The 23603-nt window shown below is 55.3% G+C and overlaps 8 protein-coding genes across 8 annotated transcripts; 4 read left to right on the top strand and 4 right to left on the bottom strand.

The window, feature by feature from the left end:
- Positions 1–263: 263 nt before the first annotated feature.
- On the top strand, positions 264–1643 carry CHGG_02042 (uncharacterized protein; the record flags this gene model as incomplete). Its single annotated transcript, XM_001221262.1, has 5 exons — positions 264–675; positions 728–929; positions 1029–1141; positions 1390–1427; positions 1500–1643. 5 exons carry the CDS (start codon positions 264–266, stop codon positions 1641–1643), a joined length of 909 nt encoding a protein of 302 aa, XP_001221263.1.
- Positions 1644–2291: 648 nt separating this feature from the next.
- Positions 2292–3379, top strand: CHGG_02041 (uncharacterized protein; the record flags this gene model as incomplete). Its single annotated transcript, XM_001221261.1, has 5 exons — positions 2292–2452; positions 2728–2774; positions 2842–2965; positions 3102–3142; positions 3219–3379. 5 exons carry the CDS (start codon positions 2292–2294, stop codon positions 3377–3379), a joined length of 534 nt encoding a protein of 177 aa, XP_001221262.1.
- Positions 3380–4054: 675 nt separating this feature from the next.
- CHGG_02040 (uncharacterized protein) lies at positions 4055–6591 on the bottom strand (the record flags this gene model as incomplete). Its single annotated transcript, XM_001221260.1, has 4 exons — positions 4055–5077; positions 5188–5766; positions 6340–6424; positions 6515–6591. 4 exons carry the CDS (start codon positions 6589–6591, stop codon positions 4055–4057), a joined length of 1764 nt encoding a protein of 587 aa, XP_001221261.1.
- Positions 6592–7716: 1125 nt separating this feature from the next.
- Positions 7717–9060, top strand: CHGG_02039 (uncharacterized protein; the record flags this gene model as incomplete). The annotated part of the gene is made up of 2 exons (XM_001221259.1): positions 7717–8048; positions 8379–9060. 2 exons carry the CDS (start codon positions 7717–7719, stop codon positions 9058–9060), a joined length of 1014 nt encoding a protein of 337 aa, XP_001221260.1.
- A 483-nt stretch (positions 9061–9543) lies between these two features.
- Positions 9544–12666, bottom strand: CHGG_02038 (uncharacterized protein; the record flags this gene model as incomplete). The annotated part of the gene is made up of 4 exons (XM_001221258.1): positions 9544–10866; positions 10973–11539; positions 11604–12258; positions 12428–12666. 4 exons carry the CDS (start codon positions 12664–12666, stop codon positions 9544–9546), a joined length of 2784 nt encoding a protein of 927 aa, XP_001221259.1.
- A 634-nt stretch (positions 12667–13300) lies between these two features.
- On the bottom strand, positions 13301–14413 carry CHGG_02037 (uncharacterized protein; the record flags this gene model as incomplete). The annotated part of the gene is made up of 1 exon (XM_001221257.1): positions 13301–14413. One exon carries the CDS (start codon positions 14411–14413, stop codon positions 13301–13303), a length of 1113 nt encoding a protein of 370 aa, XP_001221258.1.
- A 1006-nt stretch (positions 14414–15419) lies between these two features.
- Positions 15420–21404, top strand: CHGG_02036 (uncharacterized protein; the record flags this gene model as incomplete). Its single annotated transcript, XM_001221256.1, has 7 exons — positions 15420–15529; positions 15635–15953; positions 16026–16541; positions 16791–16863; positions 16949–17701; positions 17814–19291; positions 20328–21404. 7 exons carry the CDS (start codon positions 15420–15422, stop codon positions 21402–21404), a joined length of 4326 nt encoding a protein of 1441 aa, XP_001221257.1.
- A 308-nt stretch (positions 21405–21712) lies between these two features.
- On the bottom strand, positions 21713–23235 carry CHGG_02035 (uncharacterized protein; the record flags this gene model as incomplete). The annotated part of the gene is made up of 4 exons (XM_001221255.1): positions 21713–21833; positions 22010–22137; positions 22194–22736; positions 23224–23235. 4 exons carry the CDS (start codon positions 23233–23235, stop codon positions 21713–21715), a joined length of 804 nt encoding a protein of 267 aa, XP_001221256.1.
- Between the last annotated feature and the right edge of the window lie 368 nt (positions 23236–23603).

Here is a 23603-nt window from a genome sequence, read left to right as displayed (position 1 = left end):
CATTCCACATGTTTTTAACACAGTAACTGTCAGGTGAGCTTATCAGAGCATTGTTCCGTCGGAACAGCGATGAATTAATACAGGGACTGTCTTTCCTCAACTACGGCCTACTTGTCCTCGCTAATTACCTATTTTCATCACCAGCCTTGGCTTTTATGACTGTCCGGTACTAAGAATCCAAAACTCAACCTCCGACATTGGTTCTCCTAGGTCCGGCCTTTCTACTCAAACACATACAAGATCAACTCCGGCAGATATTTGCCATGGCAATCATCACCTCCTTTCCTGGCCTTTCTGTCACCGTCGAGGTTGAAGGTAAGGCGGCTTCGGAATTCCACCACCCCATTCGCGAATGCGGCGCCTCGACAAAATTGGAGCGAGAGGACTTTGACCTTCCTCCGGATCATAAAGGCCGGCTGCCCCATGTGGTTCGGTATATCGAGGGAACACCAGGTGAAAAATTCGAAGTTGTGATTGTCAAAGAACCCAACTTTCCAGAGCGAGGCCACCACTTGGGCTACAAGCTCTACATTGATGGCAAAGAGGCTGGTAAAGATCAACATCATCCCGGATACCCAGCTAGTCAATGGACGTCGAGAGTTTCTGGGTTCATCTCTGGCAACCCAACTAATGGGTATCGGGAGCACAGCTTTCGGTTCAAGGATCTTCAATTGAGTAAGTCATTCCGTCGCTCAAAACCCATTCGTATTTACTGACACTCGGTTAGCGGACGAAAACATTTCGGACGAAGACCTTCGACGTCAAACTTCGCTAGCGGCAGACTATGGGAGGTTGATTGTTTATGTCTATAACATGAATGAGAGCGGGTGGAAGCATTCATGTCGAACTTACGACGAAACCCCGGAGATCAGGGACCCCAAGTTTTCAGAGCAAGCTCTGAAAGGGTCAATGCTAGATTGCGTGGTAATGTAAGTGATGGCGCTTTAGGCATTAAGGTCGGCATGTCAAGGATGAGCCTTACCGACCGTTGCCCAGAAACTGAACTGCTTTGAACTGACGACTTCCAGTGAAACTTCCCACCCGATAGATCCCCCAGCACCTGAGAAATGCCGCGAGTGGAACCACAGCGACCCGGCAAAACTCCCCTTTGCTGTGTTCGAGTTCATCTATCGAACGAGAAGTCAGTGTTAACAATCCCCTCCTCGTGATACCAATTCAACCCGCTGCCTGCGGTTGGCATAAAACAGCACACTGACAGTCATAAACAGAGGGTCTTGCGCGAGAGCGTGTCTCTCTGGAATCTCCCGCCACCCTGGATCAGGTTGCAGGTGCAAGAGAACAACCGACCTTTTAGACACAGCCTACACAGGTTGCTCACGATGAAACCGAGGAGTCGCTGAAGACTACATGTAGAGAACAGTCGGACAGCTTTACTCTCAGCCATGACACCGCAGCCCGACACGAAGGTGCGCACCATCCCCAGTGTACATGTAGGGGATTGACTGAAAGCTCAACTGACGATTTGAGTTGGTAAATAGCACTCTGCCAGTGAGAATAACTTACACAACACATGTGGGACGGCCGGGGAGCGTGGCTCGGGGCCGATGCCCGCTGTTGAGCTTAGACAGCGGTACAAGGTGCATCGGGCGGGAGACGGACGCGAGACGTATGAGAGGTTGTAGACCAGACCTCACCCATGACGATGACCCGTCATGGGGTGCGTTTTTCCTGGTTGTAGCGATAATTGTATACCCAGAAGCTGCTCTATTCCTCGTGAAGCTAAATCATATTTGCCCGCATGCTCTTCATCAACTGCTACCAAACTGCCTTCATGTGTTATCCACTCCCACATACACTCTTCAGGGTCTCCTCGGTTATCCATGATGCACCGCACCTTACAAGGCTCACGAGTGTTACGGGCGCTCCTAGACAAACCACAAACCCCGGGCCTGTGTTTAGGCAGAATCGACAGTAGGTACATACCTACCTACATGCAGGTACCATTCATGTCCGCTCCAGGCCCCAGCTCTGTATTCCGATCCCGCTTCATGTGTTCTTGGGCGTGGAAATTGACGAAGCTCTATTAGCATTGTTCAACTTTGTACTTTCTCGATGAATTGAGCGATGGCGATGGCGGTGGTAAATCCGTAGCTGTTGTTATTTTTATTGTTGTTGTCACTTTTTTGTCATTGTTTCCTCGTCAGTAGCCCTCCTAACTCGTACATGCTATTCGCACAGTAGCTCTGCTTTGAACGGCACTTATACCCCACCACCGACTCGTGCCTTTCCCACATCATCACTGAATATTCTCATCAACAACCCCAGGCACCATGGCCATCCTCGACTCAATCCCCGGCCTCGAGGTCTGGGTCAACGTGGACGGAGAGCCAGCGACCGAGTACGACGATCCCAACGACGAAGCGCAGGGCATGGGCCTCTCCGAATTCGATGTCCTGCCCGACCATGGGCCCGAGCCGCCTTATATCATCAAGTATATCGAAGCAAAACATGGCGCGCCTTTTAGCTTTCACTATCTCGGGACGTCTTCTGTTCAGAAACCAGGCCAATCCATCCTTCCTAGGTACTGGATCGACGGCACAAAGATTTTGATGGAATTTGAGACACAACACGATCCGCAGCGAGGCGCACTAGTCACAACCACTCGTTACTCTTGTGACCCAACCGATGGGTACCACCGACGCTCGTTCTCATTCTCCCAGTTCAAGACAGGTATACATCCATTAATGACACTCCTGGGGACTCTAGGCGCGTAGCTTACACATTGGCGGGCCGATGCAGTCCAGAAAAGACAGGTACGGGAAAAAGACGTCGAGGACATGGAGAACTGTGGGATCCTCTACGTTACTTTCTCTCATATAGCAGGGACAGACGAGCATTTCGAACACGACATTCGCCCTCATAGCGGCAACGATGGTAATACCGGAGCCCACATCACCGCTGAGAAAGCTGTGAAAAAGGGTAACGCCGTGGATTGCAAGACAGCGTACGTCCTCCCCACGCAGTCATGCGGGCAGCCGGGTGCCAGGCTCATCGTTATATTGTAGTTATACTCCTTTACCAGACGACCCCGCCCGCCGGAAGTTTCACACCTACAATCACCATTTTACCGCTGCTAATAGACGGCCCTTCGCTGTTTTTGAATTTCGCTATCGATCGAGGGGTAAGTAACCCTTAGAGATATACATCTCGTTATTTCACCTGTTCAACCCAGCTAACGAAGACTATCACCCGCACAGAGGATCTCATCAAGGAAGGGATTATCCCTGATCCTTCGCCGGAGGGCGGGGTTGGGGATACGAGGGGGGCTGAGGTGAACACGACCCGCCGCGCTTCAATGCGTGTGTTGGATGTCAAGAACAAGCTGACGATTGATAGTAGCGCTCTCTTGGTACAGTGAAGCGCAAAGCTTCCGACGATACTGCGAGCATAATAAAGACCGAGAATGACGACCGAATCAAGCGTCGAGCACCGGCTGCGACCAGCGACGAGCTACGCACTCATTATAAGACGCGCCGGCTCGGCAATGGTCGTATAGAGGTGGATCTGACCGATGATTAAAAACACAGAACTCAAATATATTTTGGGCGGTGACACCACGGGACTTTTGCTCTGTTCTACACGGCATCAATCCCACGACTGCACGGCTCGCGAGGAGGATCCTCGACTGGCCGATGGACTCGGGGAAGCCGCCGATGTACAGCTTAGCCAGGAGGCTCGAGCTGGAAGCGGCGGCCTGAAGCGCCCCCGTTCGGAGGCCAGGAGGCCTCCTCTCTTTGTATACGCAGACTCACCAGAACGCATCGTTCCTTGATTGTTGGTATGGGTTTTTCACCCGGCCCGGGAAGGCACGGTTGTCCTGTACACTAAATAGCTGAGGGTCCGGCACGCCCTAGGGCATAGCGGAGTATGAATAACAATTATGTTTTATAACCACTTTACTTCCAGATATGTATGCATATCACCCGCTGCCTACATGGATCCTACACTGATAGGAAGACCGGAAAACATCTGCCAAACTTTCAGCGGAATTGTAGACCAAACCGTCAACTTGCTCCGATACCCTTTGATTCTCCTACGGTAACACTGTCTCGCGATATATCAACGACATCTTATACCGCAGCCCCTGGAACAACCCCCTCATCTCCGCCGCCCAGTACTCCCACTTCCCATGCCCGGGATACGGCCCAAACTCGGCCAACGCCGCATTCAGCTTGCCCAACTGCGCGGGGTCCGTCGTCGCCGCGGACGCCATCAGCAAACAGGTCGGCATGAACCCGGCCCCCACCGGCCGGTACTTGGCCGTCTGCGCGTTCAGCGCCACCAGCTCGTCCGGATACGCCGCCACCTGGCCCACCAGCTCCCCACTGTCCGCCAGCATCGCCCCCAGCAAACTGTTCACCAGCATCGTCGCCGCCAGCAGCACCGCGTACTGCGCCTGGCAGAGCAGCTGGATCCGCTCCCTGTCTGGTCCACCACCACCACCACTTCCCGGGCTCGACGGCACCGACAGCCCCTCACTCGAGGCGTCGGACCCGGTCCCGGTCCCAGTCCCCGTCCCCGACCGCGACGCGGACATCACCCCAAACATCCCCTCCAGATTGGCGCGCGCCTGCGCCGTCTCGCGCAGCATGACATCGTACCCGAGCACGATATCGGCGATGTCGCCGCCGTCGCCGTGGGGGTCGCGCACGAACTCGACGAGGCGGACCAGCGTCGTGATGCTGGTGGCTGGGCCGGGGCCGCCGTTCTTGGAGGACGTGGTGCCGTGCGGGGTGAAGTTGTCCATGACGCGCCGGAACCAGGGGCCGAGTTGGATGTTGGGGTTGTAGATGCTTTCGGGATCTGGGGTTGGGCTTGGGGGGTTAGTGTTGGGTGGTGTTGTTCTACTCCCTAGGCACAGAGCTTGGGGGTGGAAGGGGGGAAGCAGGTGGGAGATGGGGGAGCGTGTGTGTCTGCTTACCACGGAAACGGCAAGCGTGAGGAACAGTTGGTTCTCAAAGCGCCCGCGCCAACCGTTTACGGCTATGCAGTTGAGGATATGCATGACCGCCTCGGAATGGGCCACCGGGGGGTCATCGGTGCCCCCTATCCAGCCCTGGACAGAGGGGAGTTCAGTTAGATGAGACTCGGATAACGCAGAAACGACGACGCTCGACCAGCCATGCGCAAGCATTCTCAGAAACAGTTCATGGAGTTGAGGGGGACTCTACTTGCCTGGCAGATGGTGATGATGTAAATAGCACAGAGCGTCTCGGGCGTCTGCGCGGTGGCACGGTCGGCCAGGGTATACCTCAGGCACTCCAGCGCATAGACGTAGGCCGACAGCATGCCCCTCGACGTCTCTGCCCGGTACAGGCTGGGGAATAGCGCGGTGAGCGCGCCGATGGAGGCGTCCAGAGCCTTGTTGCGGCCAAGTCGCCGAGGAAGATCCTTGAGAAAACCGCCACACCCGGCAAGGTCGTATCGCAGGTCCGACACACCCAGCACGGCAATGTACGCTGCTGTTCCGCGTGTGAGACCGTTGCTCGGGGGCCTTCGAAGGGTGATGAGACCCCTCCTGGGCGGCTCCGCATTGGCCGAAGAGGCGGCTGCGGGTGGGTTGGGACCGCCTGAACCGGAAGCCGGTTTTGGGGGCGTCGGCGCCGGGACGGCTGCTGTTGGTGTAACCGCTGATGGTGGTGCCGCTGCATGTGCATGCTTGAACTTGTATCGCTTCTCTCCGCAGCCGACGCAGGGAATGCGCAGCCGCGTGCACCTTGAGCAGGCCGGTTTGGCAAGATCACACTGGTTCCAGGTCAGCGGGATTCATCACATTCACTGACGTTTCTCATCCCGCGCGGCACTACCAGCCCGATGAGGAGACGGTGGCTGCGGCCCGGGGGCTGTTTGGTACCTTTTTCTTCTGCTTGCGGCATGCATCGCAACCTCGGCCGGTTGGTACGCCGGCCATTCTGTTGCCGGGCGCGTGGTTTTACTGGAATTGGCCAAGTAGGGTTTCGAATGCGGCAGCCCCCTGCAAGAACCGTACAGGTAAAACAGAGTACTCTCGTACCGAACAGGCGGGTCCAAAGTAGGTATAACCTTTTTTCTTGATCTGCGAGTTGTTGCCCTGGAGAATTGTCTTTTGTTTTCTGGGTCGCGCGCGCGAAGTCCTCTCTGCTTCTGATATGTAATCGACTGGTAATACACCACAGTAAGCTCAGTCAGCCCCCTGGCCTGGGCAAGTGGCGACAGAGACAATCCTCAATTTCTCTTCAGCAGGGCTCTGCCAAATCTGGCATCGCCAAGAATGCACCGCCAATCTTGCTGCCCAGCCGATCATTCGAGAGCCAACCAGTCAACTTGGGCCGAACTTACAGTTGCATTAGTCAATGTGGCTGGAGCGTCGAGGATCAGGGGCATGAATATACCTAACGGCGAGGAAGCTACAAGGGAGAATTGACTAGAAATAGATATTCAAGTCCTTATGTTTATCGTCGTCAGGGACACCCAAAACTTCATGAATTCTAGTTCTACGAATATCTCCACTGACCGTTGGGTGGCCAAGGGATTCATGGCGGCACCGTTCCAGCCGCCCGGCAGTTGATAGTCGGTTGGGTGCTTAATCATCGCCGCCAATCCTTCATCCTCATGCAATCTCACTGCTTCTTTCCTTGTGCAAGAACACTCGCTCTTTGTTCTAGACCGCTTGCGCTGCGTACGCAGGGGATGATATAATTCTGACCCTTGGGTTGACTCAGGCGCCGGAGCCGATCTTCCTGTATCAACGGAACATATTAAATGTTGAAATTCAGCACGTCAAATGGTGCGTCTGCCGGGGGAGATGTATTTTGCTTGCATTTTCTAGGTTCACAGGCCTATCAGTTTCATGCGCGAGGCCCCCTATCTAAACTGCGTGTATCCCAAATGTTATGAGAGTTTGCTCATACACACGATTGGGAGGCGAATGTAATTAAGGTACCTATGCAGTGTGTAAGAGTAGGCTAGAGAGAACTCGGCGCTGGTAGTAGATTGTCTGTTCAGGTTTATGTGCCTATCCCAGTGTTCTTGACTTCTCATTGGCTAGTTCCTCGGTGCTCAGTGCCTTGGGATGATTAATATCTTTGTTGGTTGCAGATAGTGGAGTAAGACAGCTTACTCGTATTGTTCACAGGCCATACTAGAACTATCAGAGTTTGTCGACACTGGTTATGTGTTCCTAAACCAAGCCATGTCGACGGTGAATATAAGTGATTCTGTGGTGACTCCATGCCGTGTATTAATACCACATCCAATTCAGACTCTCGACTCGACTGAATCCATCACCGAGGAATCGAGTGCTCCAGTCCCAACAACAACTTTTGAAGGAGTTCCGGGCTGACAGTATCGCCTTTACCAAACCCCGCAACCCTACAGCTCAGCCGCAGCGTTTACATTTGTAAACGTGTCCGAGCCTAGTATCAATTCATCTTATTCTCAGCTCCTGGTTCATGCCATCGCACGCATCACGGAAGGGCCATGCGACCCGTTCCACTCGCCCGACCTTGAGCACCAAATTGAGCAGTACCTAGACGAACTAACCAGGGTCCGAAATCAACCAGTTAATAAAACACCCATCAACAGCGAAGCAACGGCAACCAAGATGCCATCACTCGTTACTTGCCCACCATCGTAAAGCACTATGAGTGCGCACACTACTACAGGGCGGACTCGGGAAAGCTCCCGCTCACCGTCATCCTCCCAGCCACCTCCAACATGGCCGAGGACGCGGCCTGCATCCCCGCGGTCTGGCGCACCATGCAATCCTGGGTCCCAGTCTTGCCCTGGGATAAGCCCGCTGACGGTTCGTTCGGAATTCTCAAATCCCCGGTAACGTGGGACCTTGTCACGGGCTATCACATGCACGAGACGACGCGGGCCTTGCACGCCCTGCCGGGGAAGATGCGCCGCTTCGCGGGGGACTGTCACGATTATGGTCGCATGCAGGGTCCCGATGGGGGCGCGCCGGAAGCGTCCCCCAGCCACTCAATCATTGAAGCAGGGTTTTGGACCAATAAGAGGAGGAACGAAGGGAACGAAAGGAATATGTAAACGTTCCCTTCGTGTACAAGAACGACAGGAACGATAGGAACGAGCCGTCGTTCCCATCGTTCCCATCGTTCCCAACGTTCCCAAGGACGATAGGTACAGAGGTACCTCAGGACCGAGAGAGTATATAGTCACTCGTTCTGGAGAGCTCCGGGAGTTCTCCAGTTAGCAATCACAGCTACAGTTCGCTACAAGCTCGGAAGCCTACTGTTGAGACAAGTCTTTGTTGTGCACCTTTTGGCTGCACCGGACCTAAGCACCCTTGAGAGATTACCTTCAACCGAAGCTGAACCCTAACAGGACAGGGTCCCGAAGTAGGTTCGTTACAGCGACGCCCCGCTTCTAGTACAGGGCCAGGCCCTTGAACTGGCGCAGCTCATGCAGCAACTTGGCGATTGGGAGGAGAAGGGGCCGGGCGTGGCGGGCGGGATGGGGGGTTCGGTCTCCGTGGTAGCCCGTATCGGTGCGGACCTCGACGCGTGGGCGGCCAACGGGCCCGGGCCGGCTGAGGTGCGGCGGCACCGGGTGGCCGCGACACGGCTGAGGCAAAGTCTTCATAAGCTAAAATCAAGAGTGGTGGTTGATATGGACGAGCTGGGGGACGAGATCTCGGCAGTGCTGAACATGGCGTCGATGGTGCGGGTGGAGCTGGAGCACGGGAGCAAGTCCCCGGAGTGGATGGGGTGTAACACGTGCAAGGACCATGTGTTTTCGGTCCTGCAAAAGGCGGCGAATTCGCTTCGGGAGATGGCGAGGATGCTAAACAAGTATAGCACAGACCTGGGGGTCCTCCTGTATCCTGACGATATAAACGTCCCAGGCCCTCTTGACATTCGGCGGGGCCCCGTCAATTTGCATGGATTCAGGAGGACAACGGACCAAGCAAGCGATTTGGCGCAGCTGATGGGGGCTATTACGAAGCAGGTTTCACACTGGGGTGAGCTTATTAACGATGTGCAGCATGGCTTCCGGGAGTGGGAGGTGTTCTCCTCCAATGTCGTAGAGACGTGATTGGGAACGGAAAGAGATAGCTACGTCTTGACTGGGTACCTTAAGTGCCTATTTCTTTACTCATTTACCTACCTTCTTTTTTATTTACCCTGGTATCCATCCCTCCCTTTGCATTGTCCGTATGGTGTAATGAGTTCATAACAGTCGCCGAGCTCTATTACTTGTAGAATCGAGTGTGATAGCCTTACCAATGCAGGAGTAGCCTTAGCTAGGTATATTCATCAACACTACTCTTTTCTCCCTCTACTACTCTTCATTCTTGCTCATTTATATTCTCTTTGCTTTTCGGTTACGTTCCGACAGTGGTGGGATAAGACTCCTATTGTTGTGCCCTCCAACCCGGCCCCCTTATCCAGAACCGGGGAATAAAGGTCTTCTAGGTACTTATAGAAGCGCTAGTTATTACTTTAATAGACCTCCCCTTGATCATACTTACTAGTAGCAACTGTATCCTAAAGTACTTAATATAATGAGCCCTTGTCCCTACCCGCTAAAACCCGAAAGTCCATGACCCAAGTGAGTAAACCCACAACGACCCACGGGTCCATTTGGGTTACCCAAGTAACCTATAGCGCCTTTTGGGTCCAACCCATCTGGGTCCAACCCATCTGGGCCCCCGTGGGTAATTTCCGGTCCTACCTCCTCCACCACCTCTGGCTCGGATAACGCTACAATGGTGTGTGTAAACCCCGTCATGACGGCTTCCTTGATTCCCTTGACCATCACCTGCTCGTCGTTCGACATGGATTTGCTCCAAATACCGCCCACCCCAAAACGATCATTCAATAGCTTGACCAGAACGGAGCCCGCCTGTCTCAGGTTCTGGCAGGGGACCTCGGCAAAGTTCTCCAACGTGTCCAAGAGCAACTCCCGAATAGTCGTACAGAACATGGCCTCAGATCCCGGGATGACAGCTGCCTTTATCTCATCCCACACTCGGTCACGCTGTTTCTGTGTCATAGATCTCGATGCGAAGGAGGCGGCTTTGCTCTCGTCGATTCGTATCACAAGGCATTTCAAGTGGCGGCTGATCGCAGCGCGGATGTCGTCGGGCAGGGCCAGCGGGACGATGTCGAGGTGGCGCTGAACTAGTTCCCGCGTGCAGTTGGACGCAACCGGGTGGTCGATCCATCTCTGGACACCGCCCATCCACAGCTCCCTGCCGTGCTCCGTCAACAGAGGCACCCCATCCACTTCAGTCCAAGATAGCTCCTCCGCCACATCCAGTACCACCCTCACCACGCTCTTGAAGCTGATCCCCACGGACGCATACCTCGTCTCCCTCCACGCCGCCTCCCACAGCACCGTCTGGATCGTATCCGACACCTGGTGAATATCCAACTCCAACATCAACACATGGTGCAGCGCATCCGTAATCGTCAGCGACGGGTGCACATCATACAACCCATCCAAATCCGTCGCCTCCTCAATCCCCACAAACCCCTCATTATACGGATGAATCATGGTCACCCAAATCGGCGGGCCATCCCACGCCCTCACCGTCCTCACAAACCTCTCCACAATCGCAAACTCATCCTCCCCCGCGGACCCAATCGAAATATACACCAAACACCCCCCCAACATCCTCATCAGGTACGTAAAAACCTCCCACAACCGCCACACACTCGTCCCCGCGCGCTCCAACACCCCCACATCCAACATCCCCAGCTCGGCCACCGCCCCCGGCCGCTGCTGCAACACCTGCAGCACCAGCGCCGCCACCGCCGCATGCACCGTCATGCCCTGCGCCCAGATCAGATACACGCTCGGCACGCCGGGCGTCAGCGTGCGCTGCTGCGCCACCCACTGCAGCGCGTGCTGGTGGTCGGGCGCGTCGCACAGGCCTTGGCTGAGCCGCGTGCCGGTGGTGAGGGAGGCGGAGCTGGGCAGGTGCTGTTGTTCGACCGTGAACCATTCCTTCCAGGCGCGGGCGGTTACGCTGTAGGTGGCCGCGAGGGAGTCGTGGTAGGAGGCTTGGGAGAGGAAGTTGCGGAAGAGGGTCGCTTTGATGGCGGTGAAGATGTCGGGGAGGGGGGGAGTGGGGGGTAGTGGTTCCCGGGGAGATGGCGAGGGGGTGGGGGGGCGCGGTGGCGTTGAGGGTGGTCTTGACGTGCGTGCCGTGCAGGTAGGCGTCGAGTTGGTGCTGGGCTATGCTGGCGCTTTGGAGGGCGTGCAGGAGGCCGGCGTCTTTTTCGATGCAGGTCTCGAGGCGGTGGATGCGGTCCATGGCGCGGCCGAACTTTTCGTCGAAGGGGCGCACGAAGGAGGAGACGAGCTTGCGGAGCGGAGATTTGCGGTTGAAGTGGAGGATGATTTCTTCGAGAAAGTCGGCGACGGCGGCGTAGAGCATCGAGATGAGCTCGACCATGCGGGCGGTCGGGAAGAGGCTGGCGTAGACTTCGATACGCGAGAGGGTCAGGCCGATCTCGACGAGCATGTCGGTGACTTTGATGAGGAGGTCCTTTTTGTTCTTGGCCATCTGGTCTGTGTCAGTCTATGGCTGATGGGCCTCCAAGGTATCCAGCCTCTGAATCACAACTTACCATCAGTAGCATCTTCATCCCGCCCCAGACCACCGCCAGGTAAGCAAAGTCGCCCGCTTGCGAGAGGACGTCAAAGACGCCATGGTAGTGGTGCAGGACGTCGATAAACCGTGAGACGCGTCCGTTATCCTCGCTTGATGGTGACTTGAAGAGCTCGAGTGCCGCTTGAGCCACGTCCGTCTCGGAGGTGTGGGTTAGGATCGCGGTAGCATCGACGTCCTTGATGGACTTTTGGATAGCCACAAAGGCTCTGGCATAGGCAGTTCTCGCGCTGTCGATGTGTTTGGTGAGCCGCTGCTGGTTGGTGTTGACGGATGGTGACGAGAAGCGCCGCACGGCCTGGGTTTCCCAGAGGAGGGGCCGGACCTGGAGCTGGTTGGAAAGCCCGGTCGAGGTATGCTCGGCCACTGCGTCGAACGCCGAGGGGATGATCAGCAGACCGGCGGCCGGCGGCGGTGTCTCGTCGATGTCTCGGGGCTCTCTAGGGGCGGAGGTCTTGGGATCCATCAAGTATGGCGCAGTAATCCCTAGGTCGTGGAATGCTTGGCCAGAGGGGACCAAGTGGAGGCATATCAGGCCAAGTGTGGCTCGGTGAAAGGGGGAAAGACGGCCGCAAAAAGGAGTGTTTAAGGCGAGCGTCGTTGGATGGATGGTACTAAGAAAGTGTTTGCGAGACTAAAAACGATGGTATCGTGAACCTGGGTTCCACGAAGGCCGGGATGCAACGCTGTTATTGAGGAGTTGAGGACAGAAGAGTCCAAGGTGAGGGACAAGGTCTGGGCCCAGCCATCCAGCAACTCGGCCACGATGTGGCTTCAGGGCACCACCCGTTCCTCTGTCTCTTCAGAAACGCGGTGTGCTTCAGCCGCAGACGACGCAGCATGATAGAGCTTCCGAACTTTCCGCGTGGGGGAGGGGTCAGTGGGATTTCCGGCTCTCTCCGATTCCACGTCCGAGAGCTTGCAGTCCACGAGGCTCCCCATGGGGTTGGATTGTGGCGAAGCATCACGCCGACGCCGGGAACGTTCTCACCGTGTTTCCCTTCTGGCCCTGATAGCGGCATTCTGTGCATTATCTGGCGCGGTTTGGGGGAGCACGGCGTTCCAATCAGGGGGCATTACAGGGCACCGTGACCGGGGCCCCTGGGCTTCTTTAAGCCAAATCTGGCCAAGCTGAATGGAAATTAAGCATTTCCGTTACACTGCATCCCGCGTGGATCCTGCGGGGGGAGGGTCTGAACAATCCAAAGGCGGGTGCGCGCTTTCGGTGACAAGAGACGAGAAAAAGGGTGCAGATTCCGCCTCGGTGGCTTGAGGGTGCTTGCCCGTTCCCGCCTCATTTGATATTGTGGTTGGGGCTGGGTGACGATAGTTTCATCCTGGCGTTGAGCTTGTTTAGCGCCGTTAGTTATGAGATGACACTTGCCCATTGCATCTCTGAAGGTCCCATCCCGACTGGTCAGCGACAAGACGTTGATTGTGAGGCAGCCCTGATTTCTGCCAACGGCTGAAGCCTTTCCCTATCGCTGGGCAGCAATTTGCCGGGGCAGTGACTAAACAACTTCAACCCCGTCAGGCGGCACCTGGCATACCCGAAAATGCGCTTCAACAAGTCGTCACAACCGCAAAAAAATAAGTTGATGCGTAACGTATACTTGGGATTTTGCGCCTGTCTTGTCGCCATGGAGGTGACCCCCACTAGCACCAAGCATAATATTCGTTGCTCTCCCACACAACCTCCTCCAACCCTTTGTCGCCCTTCCACCTCAAGCTGGGAATCGAACCGTCCTCCCGTTCCTCAAAAGTGACTTGCACCTTGGGGCCCAAATCCTTCCAAATTCCAGTCGTCACCTCCGCCACCTTAGTGGTAGGGTTCCAAACCAACACCTTCGGCAACCCCCACTCCCTAGCCTCCGCCAGCGCCGCCATCAACAGCTTCTTCACATCCCCCCGTTGCTTCTCCCCCCCATCCTCCTCCCGCGTAACAACCCTGAGCACCTTCAACTTCTTCTCGCGCAGGTCATGGTCCCAGTAGATCCAGCTCGCTCCATCCTCCGTCTTCGCCCCACGATGCACCACCTCCCTCCCCAACAGCGTCTTGCACACATACCCATCCCGCGTAAAATGCCAGGCCATCTGTTCTGCCGTCGGTAAAAACGCAACATGCGTCTTCCCATCCCCCGACGCCGCCAGCCGCTGGAACCGGCGTTTAATGGCCTCCACATCCTGCTCGCACAACGTCGCGACCCCATCCGCAGTCAAGAGCACCACCCCAGGAGAAAAGAAAACAGATAAATCCTCAGAAACGGTTAGCAGCACCTGCGGGCTGCGAAAGTCCTTCCACCCGAGGCGTGTGTAGTAGACGCGGCCGATGTCGCTGTACAGCGCGCCACACTCGCTGGTCCGGTCGACGACCTCCTGCACTTGGCGCAGCATGTGGCTGGCCATGCCGTGCTCGCGGAAGCGCGGGTTGGTGAACACGCTGGCGATGGAGTACGCGGCGACCTCGCGGGCTGTGTTGGTGTTGTTGTCAGTGACGAGGGCGCGTTTGGCGGTGACTTCGCAGGCGGAGACGATGGTGGTGGCGTCGTTCTGGGGGTGCAGCACGAAGTATTTGGTGCCGCCGTTGGTGGAGAGGGCCGTTTCGGAGAGGGCCGTCTCGCGCCCGACGTATTGTGCGATGGTCATGGGCGGGGCCCACGAGGCGCCGTTGAGCTCCCAACAGAGGATGCGCTGTTCGGGGGTGGCTTCGGTGAAGACCACGTCGGCCTTGGTGATGGGCGACGAAGCCTCTAGCTCTGGGGGTGACATGGTGGGCTTCGGGTGAGTTACCAAGAAGCTGTAGATAGGTCGAACTCTCAGGGCTGGATGGAGATTGTGCAAAATTCGGAGCGGTTCGTGAGAGCGGTTCGTAAAGGTGAGAGCGGTTGTAAATGTTATTTATGCTCCAAAATCCTTCCTTTAGCTGCTCGTGCATCGTGCTGTTGTTGAATGACTTGGATATTTTTTGCGGAGTCTCGTTTCAACGTGATGCTGTAGGCACTCCAGCAGGCTTACTCAAAACTCGGCTGTTGGCGGCGTGTGAGAGTTGAGATGGCCAGGAGGGGTAATTCAGGGGCCAGTGACCTTCCGGTTCGGATGAAGGACCCTTCTCACTAATGGCCAGCTGCATGCAAGAACAGCGGGGATGACGAATCACGGGCTCTGAAAGCTGAAGAGTTACCGAGTTCAGCACTGGTTGCCACCTGGGCTCCATGTTGGGCGTTTCCCGTGTCCCGCTAAAAACAGTCCGCAAGGTCTGGAGAGATAGGTACTTCAAAGTGGCTATCGAAAACAAAATACGTAGAAAAAGAAAAAAAGAAGTAAAACAGAGGAGCAGGCGAAGGAGATAATCATTGACATGTCAGCAGCTAGAAATTCACGTTTCCAACTAACTTAGGTACCTATTTTAAACTAGGTACCTAAATACTGCGCTAACCAAGGCTGTCAGATCAGTCTCAATTTGGTCTTCTCTTCAAGCACTTTATTAGCGCCCAAAGAATCCTGCATGCAGCTGTTGGTTTCAACTCCAATCTCCTGCGCCCAGTCGTGTCTCAGGGGAAGGCAATAAACAAATGGGAGAACGTCGTCAGGTATAAATAAATCCAAACCCCCAGAGGGTACCTTCTAAATAATAACACCTTTTGTCCATCTCCCAAACCTCGTCCTGTACAGTCATCCTGATGAGGTACTTTACTTCTACGAGTAATACCACACCCTGTTCCTGGTCCCATCACAAACGGTAAAAGCCTTGTTTGTCAGCCCAATCCAAGTAACGATGACCGTTCCAGTCCGGCATGGCCTGCGAAGGCGCTGGCAAGGAGTGCCGCCTCCCCAATTCCCACTTTTCCCTATCGACACGGGTCCGGCCAATCCTGCTCCTATCGAGTAAGTTCATTGAAGTGCTGCCAATGAGTTCCTCTGCGGCAGGGGCCCAGGAGTCTCACTCTGAACATTGTAATACATAGCTTAGAGACTTACAAGCCATCCTAGTTGTCAACGGACGGATGACTGGATTGAACGGTTCCTGTCCATCGTGAACACGAACATCTCGGAGACTAGCACACGCCTTAAAGTGGCGGTGTTAGGTACGGGAATCGATCTTGATCACCCTGACTTTTATGACGAGGACCGTTTTCAACCCGAAAATGCCCGTAGTTGGGTTGGCAGTGCTCCCACCGTTGACAGTAACGGGCATGGGACGCATATTGTGAGCACCATCTTGACACTGACGCAGAACGTCGATGTCTATGTTGCCAAAATATCGGAAGGGAACAGCCAGACGCTTGAATCAGTCGAGTCAGTTGCTGAGGTACGCATTGCTCTTCGAGACTTGTTCTGCTCCACTAGTAGCTGACACTGCCGCGCCATGCGCGTCCGCTAGGCGATCCGAGTTGCCAACGAAGAGTGGGATGTAGACATGATTTCGATACCATTCGGGCTTCCCCGTTCCGTCCCTAGGATCCAGGATGAGATTGAGAAGGCTGTGCATCACAAGAAAATCATCTTCGCTGCGGCTGCTGATAATGGTGCCAACACGGGGCGAAGTTACCCAGCAACTCAGCCTGGTGTTATCTGCGTTCACTCGGCCGATGGGCTGGGCAATGCGTCGCTGTTCAATCCTACCGAGCTGCCCACGACCGACAACTTTTGCGTTCTCGGGGAGCATGTCGAGGCGGCGTGGCCCAGCCCCTCGCCGACAACACAACTGGGCGGGACGAGGCGCATGTCCGGGTCCGCGACCGCGACGTCCGTCGCAGTGGCCATTGCCGCCCTCATGATTACCATCATCCGTGACAATATGCGGGAGCAGGAATGCGCTATTTGGCTCAAGAACTATGACGGCATCAGGGCCATTTTCCGCAGCCTCTCCGAACAGCGAAACGGATTGTATGATCTGGTGAATCCAGTCAGGGTTTTGGGTGGGGGCACATATCAAGAGCGAGGAAGGATGCTGAGAGAAGTACTGGGGGGGTTGCACAATTGATAGAATACTTGAGGTCCCTAGGTGAGTTTCGCCGCTCGCGAGGCTCCTGGGAGCCTGGAATTGTGATGTGGTGTTGGCGAGTGCGAGGAGGAAAAAGGGCTGCACTGCATCAGGCGTGGCTTTTCTCGATTGGGAATTAATCGGCGAACTGATAGTTAAAAGGCGGGGATAGAGAAGGAGGATGGACTCTGGGTCTGGGGAGCGGGGGGCGGTGCGGCTGAGTGGGAGCTTAGAGGTACGGATGTACATATATGTAGCTGCTCCTGCATGTGGTGCAAGGTGGTAGCGAGCTTTCAGTTCCGTCCTTGATCTCCTCACAGATTTGACTAGTGATGATAGCAAACCAGGCGATTTCTCGCTCAGGATGGATGACAGCCAAAACACCCCCGACTCCCAAATTAGAATCTACAAGATTCTAGCGGATGGGTCACTCCAAGCAATCGACGAGGGAATCTCAACATCACCAAATGCGACGGGCGAGGCCAAGTCCAGCGCTGACGAAATATATCTCGTCGAAGGCCTCTCTGAGCAGACCATAACATCGTTACGGCGGCTGATTCCTAGCCTGCCCGATGCTTTCGTTAAAGCACATTTGTGTGACAACCTAGGGCAAATTGACAGCGCCCTAGACGAGGATCATGTGTTTCTAGCCAAATGGTCCCGCCGCGCGGCTCAGGTCAAGGAGGTATGGGCGCGCGAGAAGAGGTTGCGGACCTCCAAGAACCCCTTCAATGTCGACGACGTTGACCCGGCCGTCTCACGTCTGGACCACGACCGCTATGAGCATGTAACGGAGCCGTACCGGTTGTACAACCCCATTGCCGAGTTCGACATCGACGTACCGTTTTACCAGAGCATCGAGGAGGGAGAGTTTCGGACAACATCAGCTGGCGTCAGCGAGATATCTCCCGAAAATGATATCGAGGGACAACATTATCCTTCAGATGGGGGAGAACGGTCAACCGCGGTCCCACCGGGATTGAGGACCAAGATTTATATCCAAAGCATGTTGATGCATGCCGCGCACGAGTGCATATCCTTCTATCATGACAAGTTCGATGATAGAATGATAGGTGAGACCCTACTACCTACCTAGGTATCCTTGTAAGCCACACAAGCACACTAGGTAACCAGACTCAGGTGTTCTCATCTTTGATCGGCCCAGACAATACTGCATTACTGAAGTTCACTACAACCTCGTGGCCGGCGGTGAGGTCGAAAGCAAACAAAGCCCGCCAAAGTATGCGTTCCAATACGACAGGAGTTGCCTCGACAAGTTCATAAGCAAACTGAACGCTGCGCGTTCGGCGGACGATAGCAAAACAACTGTGGAGGTCATTCTTGACACCATTCTAACCATTGTTATCGAGGATCAGCGCAAGCTTCTCGTAAGCATCAGCAGAGCTTTGGATGAAATTGAGCTCTCTATGGGAAGGGACTTGAAAAGCCCTCAGAGCTGGAGAGACTTCCCACCAGGATGGCGGAACCATCTCTTCCATCAATCACAAACAATTGCATACTTCCTCGCACGTGTTCCCGAACTTAGCGCTCCATTACTTCCCAAATCACGCAAACCCGCGCACATTAGAATGCTAGAGCGGGCCGAGAAGGAGCTGGAAGCCACGATGCGGCGGCTTGAAGGAACGTACCAAGTGCTCATGTCCTCCATGAGCATCCTCGAAAGCGAGCGGGCCATCGAGCAAGCCGAGGTGGTGACGAGGCTCACCAACCTCGCCTTCTTTTTCATCCCGCTGACCTTTGTATCGGGGCTCTTCGGCATGAACGTGGTCGAGTTCGATCAAAAGCTAACCGTGGCCATGTGGGTGGCCATTTCGCTCGGAGTTACTGCAGCCACCTACTTCATCCGCTTCCGCCACCCGCTGGTTGTCGCTATACACCAGACGCCCAAGACCATCCGCCGCATGCGCTGGGACATACTAGCCGCCCGTATGAGGCGCTGGGCACAGGTTCTCCGCCACCTTGCATTTGATTATAATCTCTTTCCTCTCCTCCTCCTTGGCCTCCTGGGTGTAGCCGTTTGGCTTGCTGCTACCCTGCCCGCCACCGATGAGACCAGGATCGGCGTTATTCCCAGCCTAGCAGTGATTACGCAACTACTAGAGCCCGGGAGCATCATCTCCAACAGGCTACGCCGGCCACACCCGAGTCAGCGAGTTATCAAGGCTGCCCTTTTTGCCGGCGCCGCTGTGGGCCTTTGGGCCCTCGCGACGAGCACACTCCCAGTCGACACCAGAATTGGTCTGGGTCTGGTTATCCTTCGTCTTCCAACCATTTTCACCCTGGCGTCGTCTCACAGCGTCATGCCAGACCATATGAACTCGATTGCTTGGTGTCATATGACCTCCAATCACCGCGTCCGCCTTCCAGCGCACCCCCTCTTGTTCGACGCGACTAGAGCAGTCCTCTGTTCCACCATGGGCGTCGCGCTGTGGAAGCTTTTTACCAGTTCCCTCTCCGACGCCGACAAGATCAGCGTGGCCATCGGCGCAATGGCCGTTCCCCTCATGATATTAGGTCTACCGTACACCATGTTCAAGAAAGTACAAGATTCGAGCTGGGGGAATCTGGCCAAGGCAATCGCAATCATAACTTGGAAAGGCGTTCTCGGCTTCCTCCCAATTCAAGCCGTGGCAATTTGGAAGGTGAGTACCGCTGCCTCGCTGTCGGTCGGCGCAAAGTTGGGTATCGGGGTCGCCATTCACACCAGCCTTTTTGCCCTTACCTTTCTTCGTCGGACCCCAAGCCTCGAGAGCCAAGAATACGAGCACCGGAGGCAATTAGTCCATTCCGTCCCTACCGGCTGTGATACTGTACCCGCACAGGTCCCAACAAGGGAGGCAGGCACTGCTCCAAGTCCCGGGGAGGCACCTAGCTGATGGCACACGAGGCCTTACCATATCGAATTTCTGGACTTCATGGGTCGTGTTTTCGGAGGCTTCCGTTAACCACAGAAGGACGGGTTTTACGATGGGAGTACAGACCAGCAGCGGGGTAAATCTTTTGGGACGAAGGCAGAAGGTTTCTATGGCGTGGGTACCGACTGGGGGTGGGTTTGTGTGCAGTCTTATCTCTGGGTACAATATCTGTGTCTTGAGCTTAAATACTCAGTCACATGAAGTGAATATTTCTTCTTGTTACATCCCCGATCCCCACGGCACGCTCCACGCATCCATAGCACCAATTTGAACACAGCCCCCTTCAGCCGGCCCATTCCTGGGGCCAGGGGGCGCCAGGCCCAGCAAACGAAAGGTCACCAACAATTATGGCGCACCCTCCGAGGGTGCCCATCGTGTGGGAACTACGATATGGAAAATATGAGGACAAGAACGCTTGTGGGTAGATCAAATAAAACAACTTCGTGGGGACATATCGTGAGTTGGCTGTCGTGAGACACCAGCTGCCTCATCGTTGCAATTAGTTGGGGACTCCCAAGCTGACCCGTATGTACCCAGGCCTCGTTTTAGCGGCTCCCAAGGCCACAGGCTGCCTTTGTGCAACGTGATTAAGGGAGGCAACCAGCGCTGTGGTTCATTGGCTGCGGTGGCCCACCCCTGAAACAACCAGGGACATCCTCTTGTCGCCGACATGCAAGAACCTTTGCTGCCATTCGCCAGCGTCAAAAAGCCCACATCTGCTCAAAGGCGTTATTTACCTTAAGGCTGGGACTCCATTCGGTAGATCAAGGCACCTTCATCCGCCCGGCCTGCGCTCCGATCATCAACCACTGTCCGAAACCAACGCCACGCACCACCAACCACCCCCCATGGCCGCCCCAAAAAAGCAATACTTCCTCGCCCCCTCCTGGGACTACCCCCCCTCGGGCCCCCTCGCACTCGGCAACATAATCATCTCCCCTCTCGGGCCGTGCCGCCCCTCCTCGCCGCATCCGCACCCACCCTCGCCGGCCTCACCCCAACCTCAACCTCAACCTCAACCTCAACATCCTCAACCCCCCCAACCGAAACGACACCCTTCCCCAACTACCCACCCCTACAAACCCAAACCTCACCCGAACCTCCACCACCAAACACAAACGTCGAATGGACCCGCGGCCCAATCCCTCTTCCCACACCCTCGGCGTCTGGAGCCGCTTCATCCAAATGCCTGGGCATACGCCTCGACTTCGAGACCTCCCACTCCCGCCAGGACGTCTTCCGCTTTGCGAGCGTGCGCACCGAAGAGTGGTTCCCCAGCGAGGAGTTCCTGGCGGCGGCGGTGCAGGATCCCGAGGTGAGGAGGCGGCTTGTGGGGGGTGGTGGTGGTGGTGATGGTGGTAGCCGTGGTGGGGGGAGGCTTGGGTTGGGGAGGCGGGCGGTGTACGTGGTGGTGGGGGTGAAGACGGTGTCCGGGGCGCAGGTGAAGAGGGTGTGGACGAGGGGGCTGGCGGCGCAGACGGAGGTGGGGGTGGATGCGATGGGGGCGTCGGTGCTGGTGGCGTCGGGGCCGGCTGGGGGGGTTAAGTGGGAGAGGGGGGAGAGTATGGAGTTTGAGGGGGGGGATGACTTTGTGTTTGCGTATCGGGTAAGGAAGGTGTGGTTGAGGGGGGGTGGAAAGGGCGTGGGGCAGGATGATTATGTGAGGGGGACGATGCTGTCGGAGAGTTATGGGGATGAGAAGGGAGGGAAAGGGGATGATGGGGAGGATGTGGTGGTGGAGGATCTGGAGGATTCTGACATCGGTGATAAGTGGAATGGGAGTGACGTTGTGGATGAAGGGGAGGAGATTGAAGTCTTTGCCCCCGGGGCAGGCGTGTAATATTCAAGTGAGGGTGGCCATTAGATGTTTACAAAACATGAGCCCCGTGCGCTTTTGTTTCAACTCCACGGTATCAGGCTAGGCGTTGAGGATGCAATTCGAGAGCCCGAACCTTCGTTGCGGGTGTCTAGTGGCGAACTTCTCGTATGAGAACGATGCGTTTGGCCACCGAGAACTTCCCATTGACCCTACAAGGTCCATCATCCACACCACCGGCTGGCCTGATGCTGATGGCAGATTTATTGCTATTTCATGGTTAGAACTGCGTCACCCCTCAACCAAAGACCTTGTTATAGTATTAAGCACAACTACGCGTCCATCGCCGACTCCTCTTCCAGCTTGTGATCCCCAGTTGGAGTTAAGTCTCCCTCAAACCCGGCCAGCCCATCGGGGTGTTTAGCAAGCAGCCTGCGCATCTCTTCTTTCATCCTAAGCAGTACGTCAGTGCCTCTTCAGTCAGTGTCAATCCCGCTAAACTTACCTGTCTAATAAATAAGCTCGATGCCCATACATTCCTGCCGTCGACAGATCGCTACCTCTACCAGTCCTAAATTTAGCCAGCAACACCTAAAAACCTGCACACACAAAACCAACAAAGAACTTACATGGCATATAGCGCAACTCGATCCTCAAAATCCGCCTCGGGCTCGGACTTGCCCACCTCCCGCGCATACCTCTCTACGAAGCCCGGGTTCATCACCCCCCTCTCCGCACGCACACATTGTAAATCCATCTCGCCATGCCCATAAAATGAGCACGGGTCAAACAGCACCACGCGGCCGGTCTCACCATCAAGCTGGATATTCCCATCCCACAAATCCCATGGCAGAGGGCCGGGCGAATGGTGCGCCCGCCCGTCTGCAGCGGCACCAGCAAGCGCGGGACTATGCGCTCCACGAGCTGCTCCACGAGCCCCTGCAGCTCGGCGTCCTCATCTCCCAGCATGCGCTGCATGTACGCCAGTGCAGCACGCAATTCCCGCGTCCAGAATAGGGCCCAGTCCGAAGTCCAGTCGACGACCATGGCCGGCGGCCCGGAGAAGGAGGTTGTGTGGAAGCCGAACTGGCCGGTGGGTGAGGTGGAGGTTTTGTGTAGGGTTTTGAGGGTCGTGAGGAACTCGGAGAGGGATTCGTCGTCGGGGTGGAAGGGCTTGAGCGGCCGGAAATGGGTCAGGAACCAGGCTTTGGTGTGGACGTTTTTGTAGTGGCCCCAGGCGATGGGGGGTATGGCGTGGTCGGGGATAATGGCGGAGATGGCCTTTTGGCCTTCGTATTCTGCCTCGGCCATGGGAATGTACTCTTCGTTTTCGATCAGCTGAATGACGGTAAGTGACTCAACGTTGTCAGGTAAGGGGTGTTGATTACTTTTGCGAAGAAGCTTTTGGTCCCATCTCCGGTGACGACATCGATCTTTGCCCCGGTTGACCACTGCTCGGAAAACTAGGGTTAACACTGGTGAGGAGACAGGCGGGTACGGGTCTGATGCCTGAATACACTTGTTTCTCCATGCCGTTTCACAGAAACGATCTTGCTACCGTCCGGCACTGGAAGTGCTGGGAAGTGGGATGGCAACTTAGCACTCCCTTTGTCACCTAACTTAGGGAACAAGTGGTCTCACTAGCCACGATGGCTTCATCTAGAAGGATGCTTTCGGTAGTCATCTTAAGCGGTGCTGGTTGCTACAAGAGGTAATCAAGCGTAAAAGATCCGAAAAGAAAACGGCAGTTATTGGAGATCCCAGCCACTGACCAGAGAAGCAAAAGTGATGAATTCCTAGGTACTTTGCGAGCTGGCGCGTAAAGGAACCAGCAGGGCCATACTAGCTGCTCCATTTTTAGGCACCGACGTTAGGCCCGGAAGGCCTATGGGCCATTTGGGTTATTATGACGGTTCAGGTGCGAGTGGGTAGAACTTGGACCCAAAACCACTTGGGTTGGGGTGGGTTATACCAGACGAAAGCGTTTTTCAATAGAATCATTTCTGTGACCATATTGTAATAGTTACTTGTTATCAATTTGAGATACTGTCACTTACTAAGTTACATTCTTGCTGTTAATATATAATTACATGGCCTCTTACCTAGGTATCTTCTGCAAAAAGAAACATTCCGGGTTGGACCTACCTGTTTACTTAGGTACGTTTGGGTCTTGCCTACCCAACCCATTTCTTTTGGGTGGACAATCCCCTGTCCTCTGCACCG

Source organism: Chaetomium globosum, genomic scaffold (genome assembly GCF_000143365.1).
Source record: "Chaetomium globosum CBS 148.51 scaffold_1 genomic scaffold, whole genome shotgun sequence".
NCBI lineage: Eukaryota > Fungi > Ascomycota > Sordariomycetes > Sordariales > Chaetomiaceae > Chaetomium > Chaetomium globosum.
Note: the sequence above shows the minus strand (reverse complement) of the source record. Positions and strands in the feature narration are given on the sequence as shown.